Below are 20,935 nucleotides of genomic sequence, written 5' to 3'. Positions count from 1 at the left end.
AGAAACAAACACCGACAAATATTAAAATGTTCATTTAAACTTGGGCAACTTGGTGTATTTGAACATTTTTACTTCAAAAAGAGAAGTCACTCTGTAATGATGACTGTTGATGACAAGAATCAAATCGAACCTGCAGACCGCTTCACAATTGTGTATTAAGACCTCGTCTTTTGTCAGTTTGAATGAATAACCAGTATTCGCGTCTTTGGGAACAAGTGAAGCTCATACAGATCAGCTCAGCCCTTCAGTGAATATGATGTGAAAACAATACATGTCTTTCTTTCGACTGACAATGCTGTGAATGGAAGCCTCAGCAGAACCGGGCCAGTCAGAAGCTACAAACTTACTACACGCTGGATAAAAGCCAAGCCACCGAGAAGTCCCCGGGGACCAGCCCGGGCCTCCAACACAGCCGCCATGACAGGGCTGTGTAGCCTCTCTGTAGCTTACAGCAGTAGGCTTTGTCTCCAACGTCATGTGAAGTTTAAACCAATCAGAGGAGCCCCACAAAACTCGTGAAACTACACAAAAAGCTGGAATGAAGGATTGATTTAAAGCCCGTCAGATCCAAACTGGTGCCAATATTTTGCAATTAAAAATCTCATGTAACTATATCTGATGGTTATATCTGAAAAGATCCTCGTTTAATTTCCTATTTCATTTCAAATTCTTTGCTCAGATCAGCAAATAGCTGACATGGTCCAATATATCGGCCGGGCTCAGTGTGGATGGATGGATATACGAGGCCGTTCTTTACTGATATTAAACATTTAATTTTACTTATTCAATTAAAAATACCCTACAAGTAATAAGTTAAATAAAAATCTAATAATTTTTTTTTAAGTAAAAAATAAAAGCAATAAGTAAAGCTTTGGGGCGTTCACTTGACATGAGCTACATACATGTTGTTAGATCTCTATAAGCAGCAGGCAGATAATGTCGCGTAGTATAAACACTGGAAACAGGAGGAAGCAGCTAGCTTGTTTGTAGGTCAGGCTAACATTGGTTAGCACCCGTCGGTTTTTGTTTACCTACTGTAGAGGTTTTTAAAGTCGTATTAATCATGTAAACATGCTTCTTCTTTTTTTTAGCCAAAACGCAAACAAGCACATCCTGATATTTTGAGTTTTTTGCAGTCATGCTGAAATGTATCGATTTATACTGGTGTACTGGTGTACTGGTGAATCACCTCATACTTTATCAGAGACTTCCTAGTTCTGGTTTCTGATACGTGAGCATCAGCTCCTTTTTAAAAAACGAGTTTTCCATGTGATAACAAGCTAAACAGTGTTTATACAGAGAAAACTCGCCTTTGCCACTGTAAAATGTCAGCGTAATTATAAACGTGTGGGTGTTCTCAGTTTGTTTGTATCCTCCTGCAGGTCTGCCTGTCTCAGCCGGTCTTTAAAACCAGTATTTTCCGAAGGCCTGTGTAAGCAGGAGGTCAGTCACAGTGTAATTGACAGTTTTAAACTCTCCGTTAAAGCATCGTGAGACAACTGTTGTTGTGAGCCGGAGCTGGAAAAATAAAACTGGAATTAACGTCTGAATTTTAACACCTCTTTCAAATATGTTCAGCTTAGTCATGTGATCTAATTGTCCCGGCGGCTGGCGCGTCCCAACAGGTAGAAACAAAATCGAATCCGCCGACACCGCCTCTGTAAGTGGCGCGAGCTGCCAGAGAGATATCAAAACCGCCATCTGAGTTAGCCGCCGGTCAACTGAGAGCACTATCACAGGCTGTACAACAGAGGAGCGAGGTGTGCCTTGATAAATATTTGAAAAAGCGTCTTATGTGAATGCCACCTGGATGAAGCATGGCTCTAAATTAAGGTCTGACAGATGGATCACAAGAAAATTCAGGTTGAGTCATATCTGGTGGAGACGAGTCCTCAGGCGTTGGCATCTCCTGGGTTGTAATTTGTCCGTACTGAAAGGCAGCACAGAGCCGAGAAGCAGCTGGCAGAGGAAAGTTTCTCACTGAATGCTGCAAGGATTGAGTCCAGATCACAGGTCTGCAGGTAAGTTTTATTGTAACTGCCACGGTGACGTCTGAATTTGGATCTTTAATCGAATTTCTTCATTTCAGATGGGATCAGAATTTTAGCCAGCCAGTCTTCGTTGGGCGGCTCGGGGTATGGCTGCGTAGCGCTGTGGACACGTGACCTCTGAGTGAACCTCGAGTTAATAAACAACAGGCACCAGATTTAATCGATTTGATTAGTGATGTGACACTGAGCACGAGTGTGTGGGCAGAGCTCCTCTGGGGATCTGCATAAATAGTTCTGAATTTGTGAATCGCACTACTTTCAGTTTCTGCTCATGTCACAGTCAAAGGGAAGCCACTCTTCCAGCACTTCCTGCCACATCCCATCGACCCTCCTCCCCCTCCACACTGGTCCTGCAGCCATTAAGGTTGGGTCCATTTTATTTATGCTCATTTCAAGCTCAGTATTTTTATTCTCGGACTCTACTAGGGTAACTTTAAATAATCCTTACTTATCTTATTCCTGCTGCAGACTCAATGAGGACATTCAAACACATTCACTCCCTAAACTGTCTTTATGACATCATAAAGATCCAAGAGCAGAAAAAAGGCCTGAAACAGAGCAGTCTGAAGCTTTAAACATTTCTGCATATGTGAAACCCTGTTTAATATGAACATCCACTATTGTAACACTATAAACACTCACAAGCCACTTCATTAGGTCCACCTGCTTATTCACTCCGTTATCTAATCAGCCAATCGCAGCAGTAACTCATTTATTCAGACGTCCGGACATGTTCAAACTAAGCACCAGAATGAAGAAAAAAGGAGATTAAGTGACTGAACTGGCAGACGGGCTGATCTGAGTATTGTTGCTGACCACGTCCATCCCTCTATTAGCACAGCGTGCCCATTTTCTGATGGTTACTTCCAGCAGGATAGCACACCATGTCCCAAAGCTCCAATCATCTCAAACTGGTTTTTTGAACCTGTTAAAGAGACCAGTTTGAACAGTCCCCAGATCTTAATCCAGTGGAGCACGAGATGAGACGAGAGATTTTACATCCTGGCAAATCTGCAGCCGCTATGTGATGCTGAGCAACGTTTGCAGCATCTTGTTGAATCTGTGACGCACGTAATCAAAGGCGGCTTTTAACTGATTTCAGTCACAACTGGGAGCATCATTACCTTTGTAAAGAGATTTTTTTCCCCGTCAGTTCACATAACTGTACACACCAGGTAGTTTTTTAGATCCAAACAAAGCTCTATTCTGTGATTCTTATCAGCCGGCTTCCCCTGCTTGTGCGCGCTTTTTTTTCCTCCCCGAGGAAAACAAACACACCCATCCACATTCCAACTGCTGCTTTTAACAGTCCTACAGAGGTGGCCTTGTACACAAGTCAGCATCTGCACTGTGTGTGTGAGAGAAAGTTTAGACCAATCGCATAGCAACCTACAGCGGCCACTCCGACGTGTCTTCATCACGCATTAACCTTTATGATGACACAGCGTCCGCGTGCAAGTCCAAAAATCACAAGACCTCTCACACAGGCTGATTAACCCGTGCTGTAATCACATGGCATTTCAGCTGCAGAGGACATTTTAATGAAGCGATGTTCTGCAGACTTGCTCAACACTTGAGGAGCTCTGAGCTGTGCTGGCTAACGCCAACTTCATGATGCAAGAACAGCAATTACTCCGTTCCAGAAACCGGCTGCTGACGGCACTCGACATGCTCGGACAGTGAGCGTCTCTGTTCCCTGCAGCGGGACACCTCTCAGACGAGCGATGGGTTCAAATCAAACAACGTCCGCTCCTCTAATGGCGCTTCATGTACACCAAATGTGTTTGTTCCAACAAATATGTCAGACTCATTTGTGTTACCTGAAATTAAAGCTTTTCCACACTCATTCATATCTACCCCGAAACAGCCGATATATCACGTAATGTTCTTTTGCTTGTATTGTGCCGCGAACCGAGGCCCCTCCAAAAGCATATAACCTGCATCTAAAGGCTTATCAGGCGCTTCACCCAGCAACCAATGGTCTTCCTGCATCTGGTTGAGGTCCAACACTCTTTTGAAGCAAGCCAACTTTCTGTCAGACGGGATGTTTATGTTTCCAAGTTTAGCTGGCTTGGCACCGTGTCAGCACTGGACAACTTTTCCTGACAGAAGATGCCCCTGAGGCGAGGCCTGTTGAAAGACTATTGTTCCCTGGTCCAGCTGAAGCTATTGACCGGTAGCTTCAGTACTCTGAAATCAAGTTGTTTTGTTTTTCCTCCTTTAGACTGTGAGTAATCTGCACTGCTGCTTGGCTGTGATTTCATTTCATTCCCCCTCATAAACCTCCGCTTCAGTGCGGCGTCATTTATAGATCTTCTATAGCAACGAGCATATGAGTAGGAAGCGTGTGTGTGTGTGTGTGTGTGTGTGTGTGTGTGTGTGTGTGTGTGTGTGTGTGTGTGTGCAGATAACTGCTGAGTCTAGCTTTAACTGTTGAAGCTTCCTCTGAACCAAAACGATGATCTCTGCTGTGTCAGATTTGATTTATTAATAATTCTTCATGTCTGACATTTCTTGTAACACAGTAATGTCAAAGCGACTGGACAAGCATCACTGTTTTCTTCTTTGCATTGTAAGAAACGGCACCAGTTCATACATGAATGCTTACTCAGTTTCTCCTGAAACTCTAACAGGTCACAAGAGTCTGAGATGATGTCATGTATACTAAAATGTTTACATTTTACAAAGGTGGATGAAGTTGTCAGATTCTTTACTAAGTATAATCGTCTATAAGTTCCCCGTGAACAGCAAGTTGTAGATAAAGGGACTCAAAGAATCCTGAGTTCAGATCTTTGGAAGAATTGTGCAAAAAAAAAAAGATGGTTTTAGAAGCGTAACTTCCAGTGGAAAGAGGCTTTTCAACGCTTTATCCTCATTAGGAGTAACCCTGAATCTCTCCTCTGTGCTGAGTGGCTTTGTCATGTTTCGGACCTGCTTGTACGACAGGGTGTTTATCAGAAGTTCGAGCGGATGGTCTCTGCCATGCAGCTGCCCCTGGAAAAACCCTGAAACTGTTCTTTGTTGATACAGTGGGGCAAAAAAGTATTTAGTCAGCCACCGATTGTGCAAGTTCCCCCACTTAAAATGATGACAGAGGTCAGTAATTTGCACCAGAGGTACACTTCAACTGTGAGAGACACAATGTGAAAAAAAAAATCCATGAATCCACATGGTAGGATTTGTAAAGAATTTATTCGTAAATTAGGGTGGAAAATAAGTATTTGGTCACCTCAAACAAGGAAAATCTCTGGCTCTCACAGACCTGTAACGTCTTCTGTAAGAAGCTTTTCTGTCCCCCACTCGTTACCTGTATGAATGGCACCTGTTTGAACTCATCATCTGTATAAAAGACACCTGTCCACAGCCTCAAACAGTCAGACTCCAAACTCCGCCATGGCCAAGACCAAAGAGCTTTCGAAGGACACCAGGAAAAGTATTGTAGACCTGCACCAGACTGGGAAGAGTGAATCTACAATAGGCAAGCAGCTTGGTGTGAAAAAATCAACTGTGGGAGCAATCATCAGAAAATGGAAGACATACAAGACCACTGATAATCTCCCTCGATCTGGGGCTTCATGCAAGATCTCATCCCGTGGGGTCAGAATGATCATGAGAACGGTGAGCAAAGATCCCAGAACCACACGGGGGGACCTGGTGAATGACCTGCAGAGAGCTGGGACCAAAGTAACAAAGGTCACCATCAGTAACACACTACAACGGCAGGGAATCAAATCCCGCAGTGCCAGACGTGTTCCGCTGCTGAAGCCAGTGCATGTCCAGGCCCGTCTGAAGTTTGCCAGAGAGCACATGGATGATACAGCAGAGGATTGGGAGAATGTCATGTGGTCAGATGAAACCAAAGTAGAACTTTTTGGTATAAACTCAACTCGTCGTGTTTGGAGGAAGAAGAATACTGAGTTGCATCCCAAGAACACCATACCTACTGTGAAGCATGGGGGTGGAAACATCATGCTATGGGGCTGTTTTTCTGCCAAGGGGACAGGACGACTGATCCGTGTTAAGGACAGAATGAATGGGGCCATGTATCGTGAGATTTTGAGCCAAAACCTCCTTCCATCAGTGAGAACTTTGAAGATGAAACGAGGCTGGGTCTTCCAACATGACAATGATCCAAAACACACCGCCCGGGCAACAAAGGAGTGGCTCCGTAAGAAGCATTTGAAAGTCCTGGAGTGGCCTAGCCAGTCTCCAGACCTCAACCCCATAGAAAATCTGTGGCGGGAGTTGAAAGTCCGTGTTGCTCGGCGACAGCCCCAAAACATCACTGCTCTCGAGAAGATCTGCATGGAGGAATGGGCCAAAATACCAGCTACTGTGTGTGCAAACCTGGTAAAGACCTATAGTAAACGTTTGACCTCTGTTATTGCCAACAAAGGTTATGTTACAAAGTATTGAGTTGTATTTTTGTTATTGACCAAATACTTATTTTCCACCCTGATTTACGAATAAATTCTTTACAAATCCTACCATGTGGATTCATGGATTTTTTTTCACATTCTGTCTCTCACAGTTGAAGTGTACCTCTGGTGCAAATTACTGACCTCTGTCATCATTTTAGGTGGGGGAACTTGCACAATCGCTGGCTGACTAAATACTTTTTTGCCCCACTGTATGTACAAGGTGTCAAAACTAGTCGTTAAAGGTACAGGAGAGGTTAGCTTGATAAAGCCTTGTTTTGGGGAAAAGTTGTCAAACTCTTTAAGCTATTTTTTAGCACTTTTCATGGCGTTTTTATTTCCCAGTGACCACTTTAGTTAGAATAAATGCCCCGAGGTGTTTCAGGGTGACGACCAAGTGGCGGAACTTACTTGACTTTGACCAGTTTAGAGCGATCGCCAAATCTACCGTCAGCTAGTGCCAGGGTTGTACTGGAGCACGACAAAGTGAACAGGAGCACGAAAGTGGACCACATGTCATGTTTTATTCTGTGACTTTATAAGTCAGCTTCATAAGTGTGACTGAAAGGAAATAACAGGAGGAAACTGGAACCTTCCCAACTGAGTCCATGTCAGCACAGTCAGCCTTTAGCTAGCTTAGGTCTAATTCTGTGGATGTTTTTCTAGCTCTTTTTAAGCTCATGTCCACACTGCAGAGGATAAACTGGTAAACCAATATTTTTCTCCCTGTTTTGACCCTCAAACTTGATTAAAACTGTGTTGCTGGCCTCCAAAAAACAACAGAAGCTGTGCTTTAAGCTGCTGCTGTGTTGGAAGTGTGTAGGTGTTACGTTTGTAGACCCACGTCTACGTGTTTCAACCTTAGTGCACACACAGCTGGGGGCCACTGTCAAAATATGTAGAACAACCATTAATGTGCGTTAGGCATGGTTCAAATGCTCAGAAAATGTTATCAGAGGAATGAAGTTAGAAGGACACCTTCATGAGAAAAAGAACAATTTGTTGGAGTAAAGACAAAGAGGTTTGAATGCTGTCTTCAGATTTAACTGTTGATTGCATACACGCAGTGTTTACATCTTAATAACCATTAAAGTAGAGTTAAGTAAATTTAGTCAAAGTTATTTTCAATAATAACCTTAACTCTGAATAATGATTCAAGACAGCTGCTCAAATATAAAACGAAGAACAGAGTAAATGAAAAATCCTCCTGATGTGGAGGACAAAGAGTCGAAAACAACGAACGATGTCATCTGTGCTAATCGTCTGGGCTCGCTTTTACTCCGTCTTTAATGATTTATTATTTTGTCTTTCTTTGTTGCAAACTCTGCTTCCATTACTCTCCCTGTGTCGGCCAATCAGCACTTCACCTGCATGCATCATCATCATCATCAGGTATCAGGCTGGATAAAGGTGCATCCTTGTATCTTTGCTGTTTTTGTCCACAGCTGAAAAGCCACGCACACAAACATCATCTAACTCGCACGAGCCAGATAGTGTTTAGTGCAGAACTCAAATGAAGTGCATTAAAAAGAAAAGAAAAAACAACCCAAATGTTGAATCTTAGAAGCCGCTGTGTTTTATTCAAAGTGAGAGCCCACTCTGATGATGCAGAGATGCAAAGATGGGGCGGGCATGGAGGAAGTGTACCTTGAAAACGCTGGCCACAAAGCTGCAGCTAGCAACCAACTGAATCACTGTGGCTGAAATGTTTTTGCAGCCCACTCTTGCACTTCATCGCCAAGAATTATACATCTTCTCTGTAAATCTATCACAGTTACTTAAATATGTCTTTGAATCAAGAGGAAAGAACGGCAACACACAAACACGGACACATATTTACTTTAAAAAAAAAAACCCGATCTGAATCTGAGACCCAAAGTTGTAAATCTACCCGGGTGCAGCTGTTACCTTTGTAGTAAACAACACAACACAGCCTCAGGCCACAGCTCCACTTTTAGCCGCTCTGTGGCCAAAGAGGTCAGAAGCTAAACGTTTCCAGGTCCATGAAAATGAAAGGAATTCCTTTTTTTGCCCTGACGCTTGGCCTGAAATTAAACCCGTTCTTCCTGCTACCACCCCGTAGTAGCAAACATGACCGAGCGGGCAAAGCTCGCCATCACTTGCCGTTATACAGTTACATCAATTCTAGATCGGCATGCAGCGCTCTTCCTTCCTGTTCTTATCAGTGTTACGTGCTACATTATCAAACTCTGTGGTATGTCATTCAGAGGGCTGTCTAAACATATTAGGGGACGCGTCGTATTATTAATGCAGGTCGAGACAAGTTGCACGACGCAACAAGCTCAACCAGCTGACTGTTGCGAGGCTGCAGGACAGCTCTCCATCAGACAGGAGAGCTTCTTTTGAATCAAGAGCTACATTAACAAACACTTTGAGCACTGGCAGGAAGTAGAATGGCGAAATCAAAGAGTGAAAATCCCCTGTGCACCCTTCGTGTGTGATGAAGGAAGTCACTGAGTGTTTTTCAATTGTTTTAGGGCAGTGTTCATTTTTCTTTGAGTTTCCGTGGTTTCGTAAATTGCAGAGCATGCATGAAGCGAGTGCCATCGCTCGACTAAGTTAGTTATGATCTAACTTACTGTAAACCAAGAGTTTGGAGCTCAAGATACTGAGCAGAAGGCCTTTTTAACTTAATGCTACTGACCCCGTCTTCCTGCCTTTTTAGTGCTTAGCAGCTAGCGCTCGCTTCCTTGCTGAAAACAGCAGCTACTCGGGTTGTTGTGAAACTAAACTTGTGGTTCTGAAATACCAACATATATAACTTCAAGATGCTAAAACACTGAGGCAAAAGGGACTTATTATTCTATTATTCAATCTAATAGAAAAATATGTAACAGGTACAAGTTTATGAGCAATTAAATAAATTGTCAAGTCCTCATATTTATTAAAAGATCAGCGCTTTCTGTTTGGTGCTACCTTCAACATTTTCCCTCGACCAGCACCTTAATTCAGGAGGATGAATCCTAACGATCAGCTCGCTCCTTAACCTCTCTTTCTGTGCTGACATCAGCACAAAATGCACACATAAATCCAGAGAATCTAATGAAGCTGATTGTTTCATATTAAGTGTAATGAACACTTAAGAGTCTGTGCACTACTGGAAAGTCGGTGGCGTTTGCTTTAAATATCACTAAAGCAGTAACTGCCGTGTCTGGAAGATGAAACCACAGAGGAAGTGGCTCAAGATTGACTTCCTCTTATGAAATCGGAGTGGTGGATACAGTAAAATTAAGACTAATGTGCGCTATGTGAGCACAAAAAAAAAGAAGAAGAAAAAACTCACTCTGATTGGCTGAGTGCTGAAGCGAATCTTTCTACTGGGTGGCGGAGGCTCCTCTTCCTCAGGAAGGCCAGGGATTTCTGAGCAGCTGGACTCTGGCTGATATGCCTCCTCCTCGTCTTCGTCGTCCTCATCGTCCAGCTGGCTTCCCCCAGAGTCCTCCTCCCCAAGCCCGCTGTATGCGCTGATATCTATCAGATCTCCCTCAGAATAATCCTCCTTCCTTGAACCATCCTCGTCATTCTCATCTTCTTTGGCCCTCTCCTCAGAGTCCTCTTCTTTCTCCTCCGATGAAGGAGAGGAAGATGGAGGCTCTTTCTCTCCATTTTCCAGCGAGGCATGAACCTCAGCTTGCACCAGCCTACCCGCGGCCTCAGATCCCGCAGTGGCGCTGTCCTGATCGCCAGACTGTGGCTGCAGCCCAGAGGCTTCCACTGTACTCGAACCCTTGGCCTCAGTTGCTGCCGGCTCTGGTTTGGCCTCCGATGAAGAGGAGATGGAAGTGACAGTCACTGAGGAAGAGGAGGAATAGGAAGAGTTGGAGAGCTGGTCCCCCGACAGTCCAAATGCATCCTTCTCTTCATTGGTCGCGGCTCCCTCCATGTTCCTTTCTAGAGAACCCGTTTCTTCATGTAGCTCTGCTGCCTGGTTACTTATAACTCCTGCTTTTACCTCATCTTTCTCGTCCTTATCTGCAGGTATCACCTTTGTCTGGAAGAAAAGCACAGGGAGATCATGTAGTAGTGCAATCAAAAGATTTTCTAGTTCAAGAACTTCCCTACAGCTTAATTGCAAAGTTTTAAGTTTTTGAGAAAATCCTTTTCACCTTCCTGTCTGCTGCTTCCACCCTGGGTGGAGGTTTGGGTTTTGGTGCCAAAGCAGGGGCTGACCGACGCTGGGGGAGGTAGAGATTGTTTTGCAGGTCACCCTTTTCGAATGCGGCGCTGAGCTGGCTCACAGTGGGACTGACGGCCTCGCCTGGCCCGGCTAAAGCTGCAGTAGACGAAATAGAAGGAGGGGTGGGAACAGGGGGATCATCTAGCCGGTCCAGAGCTTCGGTGGACCCATTAAAGCGAGCCACAACATCTAGACGGCTGTCCTGGAAGCCTGACGCCCGCTCTTTCTTCAGCAAGATGCGGTTAGTGGCAGCTTGCTTCTCCTGAAGGACGCACAAATAACCAGTCAGTTAAAGATTACAAGCGAGCTATGTCAACTAAATGATAAAAAATAACAACGCATGTGTAACATCTGACCTGCAGAGTCCGCTGCTCAAAGATCCTCCTGGTCTCCTGGAGCTTGGACAAGCCCACAGATGAGCCACTGCCCTCCCTACCAACTTTAGAGTCAAAACGGTTGACCCTTTCAGAGACCGTGCCCCCAAGTTTCAGCAGGGCGCTGTGGTCGACGTGCTCATTGAGGCTGGATACTCTCGGCAGGGACAGTTTCACTGCCTGTTCCTTACCTACTAAAGACAGAAAATAAACAAGTTGTAAAAAAACGAAATTGTCCTTTAAGGGAAGTACAGGCTAACACCACTGGAGTTCACCAGAGCAGGTGGTTTTATCATTAATGAATTTTGGCTACACGAAGTATCACAGCATGGATATCATCAACACATTTGTCTTTGTTCATAACCCAGTTTCTATGCCTGCTACTATCAATAAACATGGCCTTAAGTGTTGGTGGTTAAATTTAGCCGCTTTAGCAGGAGCTTAATAATATATGTTAAAAACAAAATCTGAACTCACTTCAAAACCATAATCTTGTAAAAAGAATACACACATATGCAACATAAGGATACTGGTCACAAAACACAGGCTAACGGCTAAAGGCTAGTTAGCTAGTTCCTAGCTAGCAACCTTACTAGCTAATCCATGTAAAAAAGGGCTTCTTCTGTCTGTAGTGTAGCAGTAGTGCAAGTGCTAAGGTTGCAAATACCAGGTGGAAAAATGCAGAAGCTACAGTGTTTTTACGCTTAAGATAAAATCTTTTGAGGATATGAAAATCTTTTTATTAATGTATTTGGATGCTCAGTTCCACTCTGACAGGAGGCAGAGGAGAACTGAATCATCACAGCAAAATGCTTTGAGTGTGAGGACTAATGGTCCCCGTGACTTTATTTTCAGAGCACTTCTCAAGCTTTTGTTGTTTCCAGGTTACAAAAAACCATCTTTTGATCACAATGCAGATACTGAAAGCCCCACCCTCTCTGACTGTTTGACTGGTGAGAGGTAAAAAGAGTTGTTGAGCACAGCACTCAACACACACACAAAAACATGACTAGCCGTGCTAACATTCGAAGCTGACTTATCAGATAATTTGTGTTTTTAAAGATTTCTAGATCAAACCTTTACTATGGTAAACCCGCTTCTCTTTGTGAACACTGGAGAATTTAAAATTTTTCTGTCTTTCGATGGCCGACACCTGAGAATTAGAGGATATTTGTGGTTCTAGTTGTGTAAGTAACCCTCTTGTATATTTCCAACATATCACTCACATTACTGTCTACCAACTTTCCATTGGTAGTCATTCAATCTCGCCTTATTTTTCACATTAGCTTAACTTGATACTCAGCCACTTCATTTCACCAGTTGTTACTTGGCCTGTTATGGTCAGAAGTCAGAAAAGGAATCATTGTCATTGCAAGTATTGGGTTTATCTTGCACATTTGAATACTGGTACCAACCGATATTACTTTTGGCATAATATATTCTAAATTTGGTGTCTGAGAGCCGCACTTGCTGCAGTAGTCTTCTGATCGACACTTGACACAAAACCTCCACATCAGCGCTGGTATAGTAGTAGAAGCAGTCGAGACAGAAAGCAAATACATCAACACATTGCAGAATTTTTTCCCCCCAAACTATTGCCGCATCGCTCTCTGTATAACTTGTAATTTTCAGCACTGAAATGATGGTAAAACCCAACACGATCACTGGTGACGCTACGTGTGACATCGAGGGGAACACAAACAGCCGAACCTTATCTACTATGAATCAGTCCTCATTAGTACCAATGTAATTTTGTCGGTACCCTAAAACAGCAGTCCGTAAACTTTTGTTTTGCGCTACGGACCGGTTTATGTCCGACAATATTTTCTCTGACTGGCCTTTAAGGTGTCTCGGATAAATACAACAAGATTTATTCATAACAGGCAGACCCAGAGAAACCGAGTTAACTATTAAAAACGATAAAAATAATCAGATAAAAACCCTGAAAACCATAAATTTCACAGGCCCGGGTGTGAAATTACCAAACGACTCACAGACCGATACCGGTCCGTGGCCCGGGGATTGGGGACCGCTGCCTTAACTGAATTCGGTAACCGACCCTACAAGTTGCTACATTCCTTGATTCTAAAGGGTTCTGTGAAAAGGCTAGTTACCAATCATTTTGGCTCCATCCTCTTCATCGCCGGGAGACTGCATCTGCATGAACATGTTCTTGATACGGTGAACATTTGAGCCATATTTCCGGCCCCTCCCAGTAGGCCGGGGCAGAGGAGCGGGTTTTGAGGCAGGGTCAGCGCCTCCATTGGCGGCATTGTTGAGGTGGTCTGTGGCCTTCTTCAGCGCCGCAAGACCTGCCTCGTAGGCATTGCGGTGGGGAGACGGACTTCGCAGATTAGAGCTCCCGTTGCTCCCACCGGAGGCCCCGTTGCCTCCCGTGGCCGACGGAGGCTCAGTCTTCATCATGTTTGGTGAGTCAAATGTCCCGTGGTGAATAGCAGGTTGGCATGAATGAGGGGGGCAGCATCCTGGAGCTGTCTGACATTCACCTCCTGAATAAAACAGAAAGAGATCAATGAGCCGTGTACTCTGGACACGTCTGTGCATCGGTTTAAACATTCTGAAGGATATGAGGCAAATGAAATTTACATGTTGGATTTTTCAAAGCTTTAACCAGCAAATTGCTGTGCAACTGCAAACATGCAGATAAGAACCACAGATGTTCACAGTGAACAGCTGAAGCCACCCAGCAGGCCTTCATTTTGTTGCACTGAAGTAATACTTTAGCCCAAAATGCCAAACAGCCAGCGGTGCCAGCTTCTCAAGGGTAACTATCCTAGTTTACAAAGGACCTCTTGGCTGTATGCTGTCGCTCAGACAAGATTTTTGATACATACAATTAGGTTGCATATGATTGTGATCAATAATCAAAGACTCTTTAACGAACACATGTATTTGTGCCACCTGTAGGAGCCAGCTGGGAGAGTGTTAACAGAGTATAACTAAGCTGAAGATGAGCGAACTTGGCATTAGACGACATCACAATCGCCCCTCTGTGTACACCCACACGGCGCTGCCGCAGCAGTCAATATAATCCAATTAAAACAATGACGCAGTGTGACAACTCCCCCCCCCCCCCCCGCGTGTTTATATTGCTGCTCCTAATGCCAAACTTGCTTCGTGATAGACTTGCCAGATAAATACAGAACAGCCCTTTGGTCCCAAGATATCACAGTGTTTTCTCGTGATAGCATCTCATTTACTGGTTGACAGCATTTGTGGCTTGTGCCGTCAGATCTTTGCAACAGGGATTCCTGATGTTTTCATCAGGCTTGATTGACTCTATAAAAACTATGTAGTATAACAGAGACAGCAATTAGAACACAATGAATTATAGAAAGAGTAACGAGGTTTCTTGATAATCTGCCAATGACGTGCTAAACTACAAAAAAAATAACGGCAACTTTGATTTTTTTTCTTTGATAGTTGCGTGACCTTTTATGATTTAAGGTCACGGCAGTAGTTTTGAGTGCACCAAATTTAACAGATCAAACTAAATTAGGAAAGTTAGATTAGCTTAGCTTAACTCAGGTAGACAGCTAGCCTTGTACAATCCAAAACAAACAATTCCTGCTAGCACCTCCAGCTCCTACATTGCGCAACCCCTCACATGCTACCATTGGCATCACTGCACAACCCTGGCAAAGCACAAGTTCCCAAAAAAAAAACAAACAACAACCTGCAGTTCTACTAATGACCACTTGAAATTGACTTAAAAAAAACAAAAACAAAAAAAAACACGACTCAATCTCCACAGATTCCAATGCTAAAACGTCCCAACTTTTCAATATTAAAAAGTGAACCTGGCACAAGAGGTTTGGATCCCTAGTCTCCCTCTTCATAACAAATGTATAATGCATGTTTTTTTAAACATCTGTTACGCCCTAAAAGGTGCTAAAGAGTGTGGCTGCTGCCGAGTCTGCGTACACAGCTGATAGCTTAGTGCTACGCCACAGTTGTAATTATTAGCATCACTGATCTGAACGTCTCTACCACTTGTGAAGTATCGATCCATTCTGGAGTGTTTTTGTTTTTTTTGGACTTATCAGACAAGTATTATGGCTTGCTGTGTGGTACAGCCTGCCCAAGGAATATGTGCTTCAGCTTTTGTATTTCAGTAAACTGTTGTTTTGCACTAATTAGCATCTAAGCCTCTCAACTAAATATGCTAACTTCTGGCTGAAAGAAATGAACATGGCAGAAGCCAAAACACTAACATTAAAGCCTTAAAATGTAAAATCAGAACCAACCACGGCATCCATCTTTTACATGCAGTCTATGGTTACCAATTTGTAGCAATCTTCTCTGTTACATCTTCATAAATAGCGCCATGGGGTTTTGTGCAAATACATTTCTTAGCTAGCCGAAGTAGCATCAAGGTGATAAGACAGGTGATTCCCCTTCTTTAGTACTTCAATAATCTAACCCTGATGAAAAATAAATAAATACATTTGTAATTTCAAGGATTATCTAATGGAACGTGGACACAGCCAGAGACACGTCTGATTTTTCCAGCAGACTGTGGGATTTGTGTGAAAATTCATACTGTCATTTATGTTACACTGTCACAATGTTACCTCTACTTTAACTTATCATTGCTCAATGCAAAGAAGCGCAACAGTTTATTTTACTGCGAGCAGCATTTACTTGTACTTTGCCTCTTTGAGTCTCAAGTATAAAACCTGAATCAGAATTTCCACTAAGGATTGTACCAAACGGACTCCAAATGAGGATAGCCACCGATACAGGAGCCCGCGATTTCATGGGCAACTAAGGCTGTGTTTCATTTGTCTTCCACAACTTGAATTTACAAGGTCACCACAAACTGCCTGAACTAAATCGCTACATTTTCCAGTATCTTCTGTGCAACGTAGTCGAGTTTGTGTTTGGCTGTTAATCAAAAGTCAATGCAGCAATTACATTTTAAACTCTTAAGATGAACAACTCTCTACTCAACAGACTAAGAAATCTATACAGCTCAGTAACAAGAACTAGCAGATGTTTTCCTTTGTTGCATGATAAACTAGAACTTAATGAAAATGAATGTTCCTCAGTGGCTTGTGCTTAAGGTTTAAACATTTCCATCTCCATGTTTTTATTGCTGGAACTTCTGGAATAGCTTTTTAGCAAGTTGTTCTAAGACAGCTTCATTCTGATTGGCTGCGCCTCATAAACAGAAGGTCTGGATTGGCTTGACCTCTGTGCTCACAACCAAAGCTGTGAGCCTAAGATGACGTATTAGGAATAGCTGGAGTAGCTGACATCACAGAGGCCCAAAGGTAGGAAAAATGGTTGAAACAGAATGTTTGCAGAAGCCTGAGATACTGACTGAGATTCATGGTGCATGTTTGACGTTCCAGCGTTTGCGGTTGCACATAAAACTCCTCTCATTCCCACTTGCAGCTACTTACAAATGCTTTGCAGCAACATGCATCGTTGCTAAAGGAACCCCGAGCAGGTTGGATCATGTAACCGTTTAGCTTTCCGTGACGGTGCTAACAAACAGGATGTCGATGGAGATGAAACCATTTTTAGAGATGTGAAACTAATTAAACTAAACAAAGGCAACACTTTATATTACCGCCCACGGCTGTAGCTACGTGGAATCTCAATGCATTTATTTTGAAATCATTATAATTGCCTACAAACATTTTAAGGTAGACACACTAGAATAAGGTCATGTTTTTACAGGAAAGAACAAATAATTAAACTGTAAGTAATTTTAAGTAATGTGCAACTAGTTATAAGTGATGCACGATCAGTTTTAAGTATTGCATCACTTCAGGTAGAAGATAAATTTACATTGTAAGTAAATGTAAGTAGTGTGTAGTTACCTGGCAAACAAACAGTATTATGGACTGGCTCAAGTGTTATCCAGTGATGTCAATATGTACCTTTTCGACGCCTCCTATGAGGATCTAATGATTTCTTACTCAGACACGAGGGCAATCTGAATATCTTTGGATGCTAGCGTAAGGGTCACATGTCTGAACTTTTGCCATCTTTGCCTGCAGGAAGTCCTTTTATGGAGAAAACCAGTAATTAAAAAGAAATTATCAGACAAAACAATGATGAATTCTACTTGTAAACATAGCTGAAAGGCAGTCTGGGTAATAAGAAGCAGTGTTTATAGTACAGTCTGGCCTCACACTTACTCCAGATGGCACTGCCGGCCATGGGGGGTGGGGTGGGGGGGCAGACACACACACACTGCAACAACGGTCTTGTGACACTGTCTTGCTAAATACTCAATTCTCACATACAGATCATGTGAAGTCAAGTGAGCAAATTGAATGTAAAGCCAATAACTTTCTCTCACACACACACACACACACACACACACACACACACACACACACACACACACACACACACACACACACAGCTTTTATAGTTCTTGGCTCGTTTCCTGATATTGTTCAAATGAAGCTCCCGCTCTGATTGACAAACAGCATGACAAACACACATAAACCCCCAAAACGCACAACACCAGCAAACAGACTCCAACTCCAGTCTCCACCGTGACGTGGGCGGGCCTTTGCGCCTCTTCATTCGTTGGTGTGTAGCCACCAGTTAAAAGAAACGTAACTAAATCCAGCACAAGTATGGTGAAGCACCTCTTTCGAAGAACAACTCAATCCGCCTCCTGCCTGCCTCTCATCCCTCGCGGTTTGGGGTTGCTTCCTGCCATTCAGTGTAGAGTCTAACTACCAGCTGGGCTCCAGGTTTCCTGTTCAATAACACACATGGTTTCACACGCAGCAGCGTCCTTTTCAGTTTATTATAACCAGTTGGTCTCACTCTCGAAACATCAGGGTCACTGATTTGCCTCAGCTCTTACTGACTTCTCTAATCTCTAACTAGATAACAGGATATTGCTTTCACCTGTACTCACAGACAGGGCTCCCATCCTCCACCCACAGACACACACACACTCAGTATCAAGTACGGCAATACGATCCAAAAAATAAAAACAATGCACCAGAACCACTGCCTGCACCAGTCACCCTAAGCATATGGAGGCAAGCATCTATTGACTTGTAATCTATTTATGGGAGGTCCCTGAACGCCTCCTCCCATCACTAAATACAGGCTACATCACACGCACAGCCTTCCCTGTGTTTTTCTAAGTGTTTGGGTGGTTAGTATGGCACAAGTGACCTTGTCTCATGATATACTGTAAAACCGAGGAGTGCTCAGTTCACTGTAACCGCTCACATCTGTCTGTGTCACAGTCTCTGCAGTAGCTCAGCTACATAATGCTTGAAACTGGCACGATAATACACTGGCCGTTCAGACGCGAGCATTAAAGTCCTTATGCCCTGCGTGCGTCACGCACAGTGTCCAACAGAAGGCACATTATGGTAAACACAATGACTCCATCTATTCACACGACAATCGCTGCATCGGGCCTCGGCTAGTGCAAAGGTTCATTCTGGCAGACAGTCTGCCTGCGTGCTCCTCCTGCTGCTGCTGCCACAAGCTCGAGAGAGGCTTTGTTGGCATAGCGACATATGCTCCACGCACCAAACTCCTATCCGAAAACGGCTCCTTTTTTGTGCCGCTTCTTTTCTAGCAAACACGTCAATCGCCAAATAAGACTGAATACGTACTGATAGTAAGCGCACACTTTTCAACAAATCGGCGTCCGAGCAGCACACACAGCAGCGTTTATCTCACACTAATGTCAACTATTGTTTGCGGGTCGCGTGCCGTGGTCCCGCTCACTGCACGTCAATACCAATACGCTGTAGCACTATGCTCGCACGTTATCATTGGTTTTAATTTGAAATAAAAAGGTTTGACTAATGAGTCTGGCGCCGAATCCGACAGAGTACCCCGAGGAACCCGGAGAAGTTTCAAATGGTCTGATAAAAGGGTGGGTAGCCCTGCTGGCAGTGAGTCGAGTGCAAAATTTCACGTTTTTGTAAAGGACTTTGGGGTGGCGTTCTCTAAGGATAAGCGTGAGCAGTGGAATAGGGTGTTCCCGCGTGTCTTTCCCTGCTGTGTTTCAGCGCGGCCGTTATTACCCGGTTGATACGATGAAGGCGCAGAGCTGTGGCGGTATCGGACGGTTTCACCGGCCGGTTCCAGGACCCAGAGGCAGCCGGTACGCAGGCCCCGCTCAGCGTCTGCTGCGCCGCGTCGCTTCCTTCCTGCAGCCTCTCTCCTCTCCCGCAGACACACGGCAGCTTTTTTAACGCGGGTAAAACGACGGCACGAACTGACCCGTGTGCTAACCTTCAGCCATACCTTGTATTCCAGCTTGATGAAGCTGCCCGGTGCTCGTTAGGACCCGCGGTGAACGCTGTCCATTGTCCTTCTGTTGCTGCCGATTCCTCCTGCGAAGCAAAGCAGACTGAGTGCCTGCCTCCTCTCTGCTCCTCCTTCTCCTCCCCCCTCACATCATCTGTTTTCCTCCGTCCCCCTCTCTCTCTCTGTTTCCTCCTCACCCCTACTCCTCTTCCTCATCTTCTCCCCCAACCCGTTTCCTGCTCGCTCACACCTTTATCTGTTCACACACACAGCCTTCTCCCTCCTCGGTCGTCGTTCATCAGGTGTGGTTGAATTCATTCCGTTAAACAAGCAGCAACTACCTGATCTTATATAAAGCGGGTCCTGCCGGCCCCCGCTGGTTAGCTGCTTTTTTTGGTTGTTGTTTTTGTGTCTCTGTGGTTGGATGACTTTTACGAGCTGCTCGGTAGAAACCGATCAGCGAGAGCTCCTCTCCAGATACAGTAGAGCTCCAGCGACCTCTGCTGGCAGAAGCTGTCACTGCCAAACGCAAGGTGCAGTGACGCCACCGCTGCAGCAGCTGTTTGCACTCATTTACTGTACTTTTACTGTGATTTTACTGCTTTTTATTGACAGGTTATTGCATTTTCAATACCTTACAGTACATACAGAACTTTTTTACTAACATCATTGTAATTCTATACTTTCATTTACCTTTATAGCTTTAATTTACTGTATTTTTACATTTTTTCCAGTGATGCTGTTATGGGTGTATTTTCATTTACATCACTTTCATTTTTGTTTTTCTGCTGTGTTTACAATACTTTTGATATACTTTTATACATAAGGCAAGTCTCAGGAAGGGAGCATATGTCAGCCAGTGCTTTGTTCTATAAGGTGATGGAAATGATTTTTTTTATTTAAACAACTTATAAAGTGTAAAATAATAAAAATCTGATAAAAACAGGTGGTTACTATAACTGTCACTGTGGAGTAAAAAGCATGCCATATCTCTCAACTGCAGTCAAATAAACAGTGTTAATTGAAAATATCCACATAGCTTAAATACCACAAAATTACGTTTCAAATGAATGCGAGCAGCACCACAGCCTACCTGCTGTTTAAAGCTTTCTGTTGACAAGCAGGAAGCAGTCAGAATAAAGATGAAGGGAGAGACACTTGTTTCAGGCAGAACTGAGAGGCCGTACCACGACCCACTTTCACATAAACAAGGATTATTCTGAACTGTGAGTTCAATAAAAACACAATCTTTTGTTAAATACAAGTGAATAAAAGTCCTCAGAATATTTAAATCCACAAGATCTTTCCTTGTAAAGGAAACAGCTTTGTAGAAAGCTGTTAAAAGCACACGTTTGCTGATGCTGTGATCCTTTAACAAGAGAGTTCACCATATACAAGTGGTCACAAGGAGCTGCATCGTTGTAAATATTCATAGATGATAACCTGAACTTGACTTTATTAACCCTCTGGGTTTGTTCAAAATCACAACCTTTCAGCTTGTTCGTGGCCAAAAGTGGCCACCAACACATTAGGTCTGTAATTTTGATTATTTTCATGTTTTTTTGCCATTTTTTCTACACAAAGCTTTTAAGTAACTTTAGTTCTTTTCATGAACATAAA

The 20,935-nt window shown here is 43.6% G+C and overlaps 1 protein-coding gene across 3 annotated transcripts in view; it reads right to left on the bottom strand.

Moving 5' to 3' along the window:
• LOC146710599 (neurabin-2-like) overlaps positions 1-19,699 on the bottom strand; it is a 32,975-nt gene extending 13,276 nt beyond the window's left edge. The window contains exons 1-5 of one of the 3 annotated variants that reach the window (XM_085453167.1): positions 19,313-19,699; positions 13,156-13,551; positions 11,024-11,232; positions 10,597-10,929; positions 9,774-10,481 (exon numbers count right to left, since the gene is read on the bottom strand). In XM_085453167.1, coding sequence (XP_085309293.1) covers positions 9,774-10,481; positions 10,597-10,929; positions 11,024-11,232; positions 13,156-13,465 — 1,560 coding nt within the window. In that variant the 5' untranslated portion in view covers positions 13,466-13,551; positions 19,313-19,699. The other 2 variants (XM_085453165.1, XM_085453166.1) reach the window with 2 other exon arrangements.
• Between the last annotated feature and the right edge of the window lie 1,236 nt (positions 19,700-20,935).

Source organism: Copadichromis virginalis, linkage group LG4, assembly GCF_057382275.1.
Source record: "Copadichromis virginalis isolate Kocher_CV1m ecotype Utaka linkage group LG4, C_Virginalis_male_GT1.1, whole genome shotgun sequence".
NCBI lineage: Eukaryota > Metazoa > Chordata > Actinopteri > Cichliformes > Cichlidae > Copadichromis > Copadichromis virginalis.
Note: the sequence above shows the minus strand (reverse complement) of the source record. Positions and strands in the feature narration are given on the sequence as shown.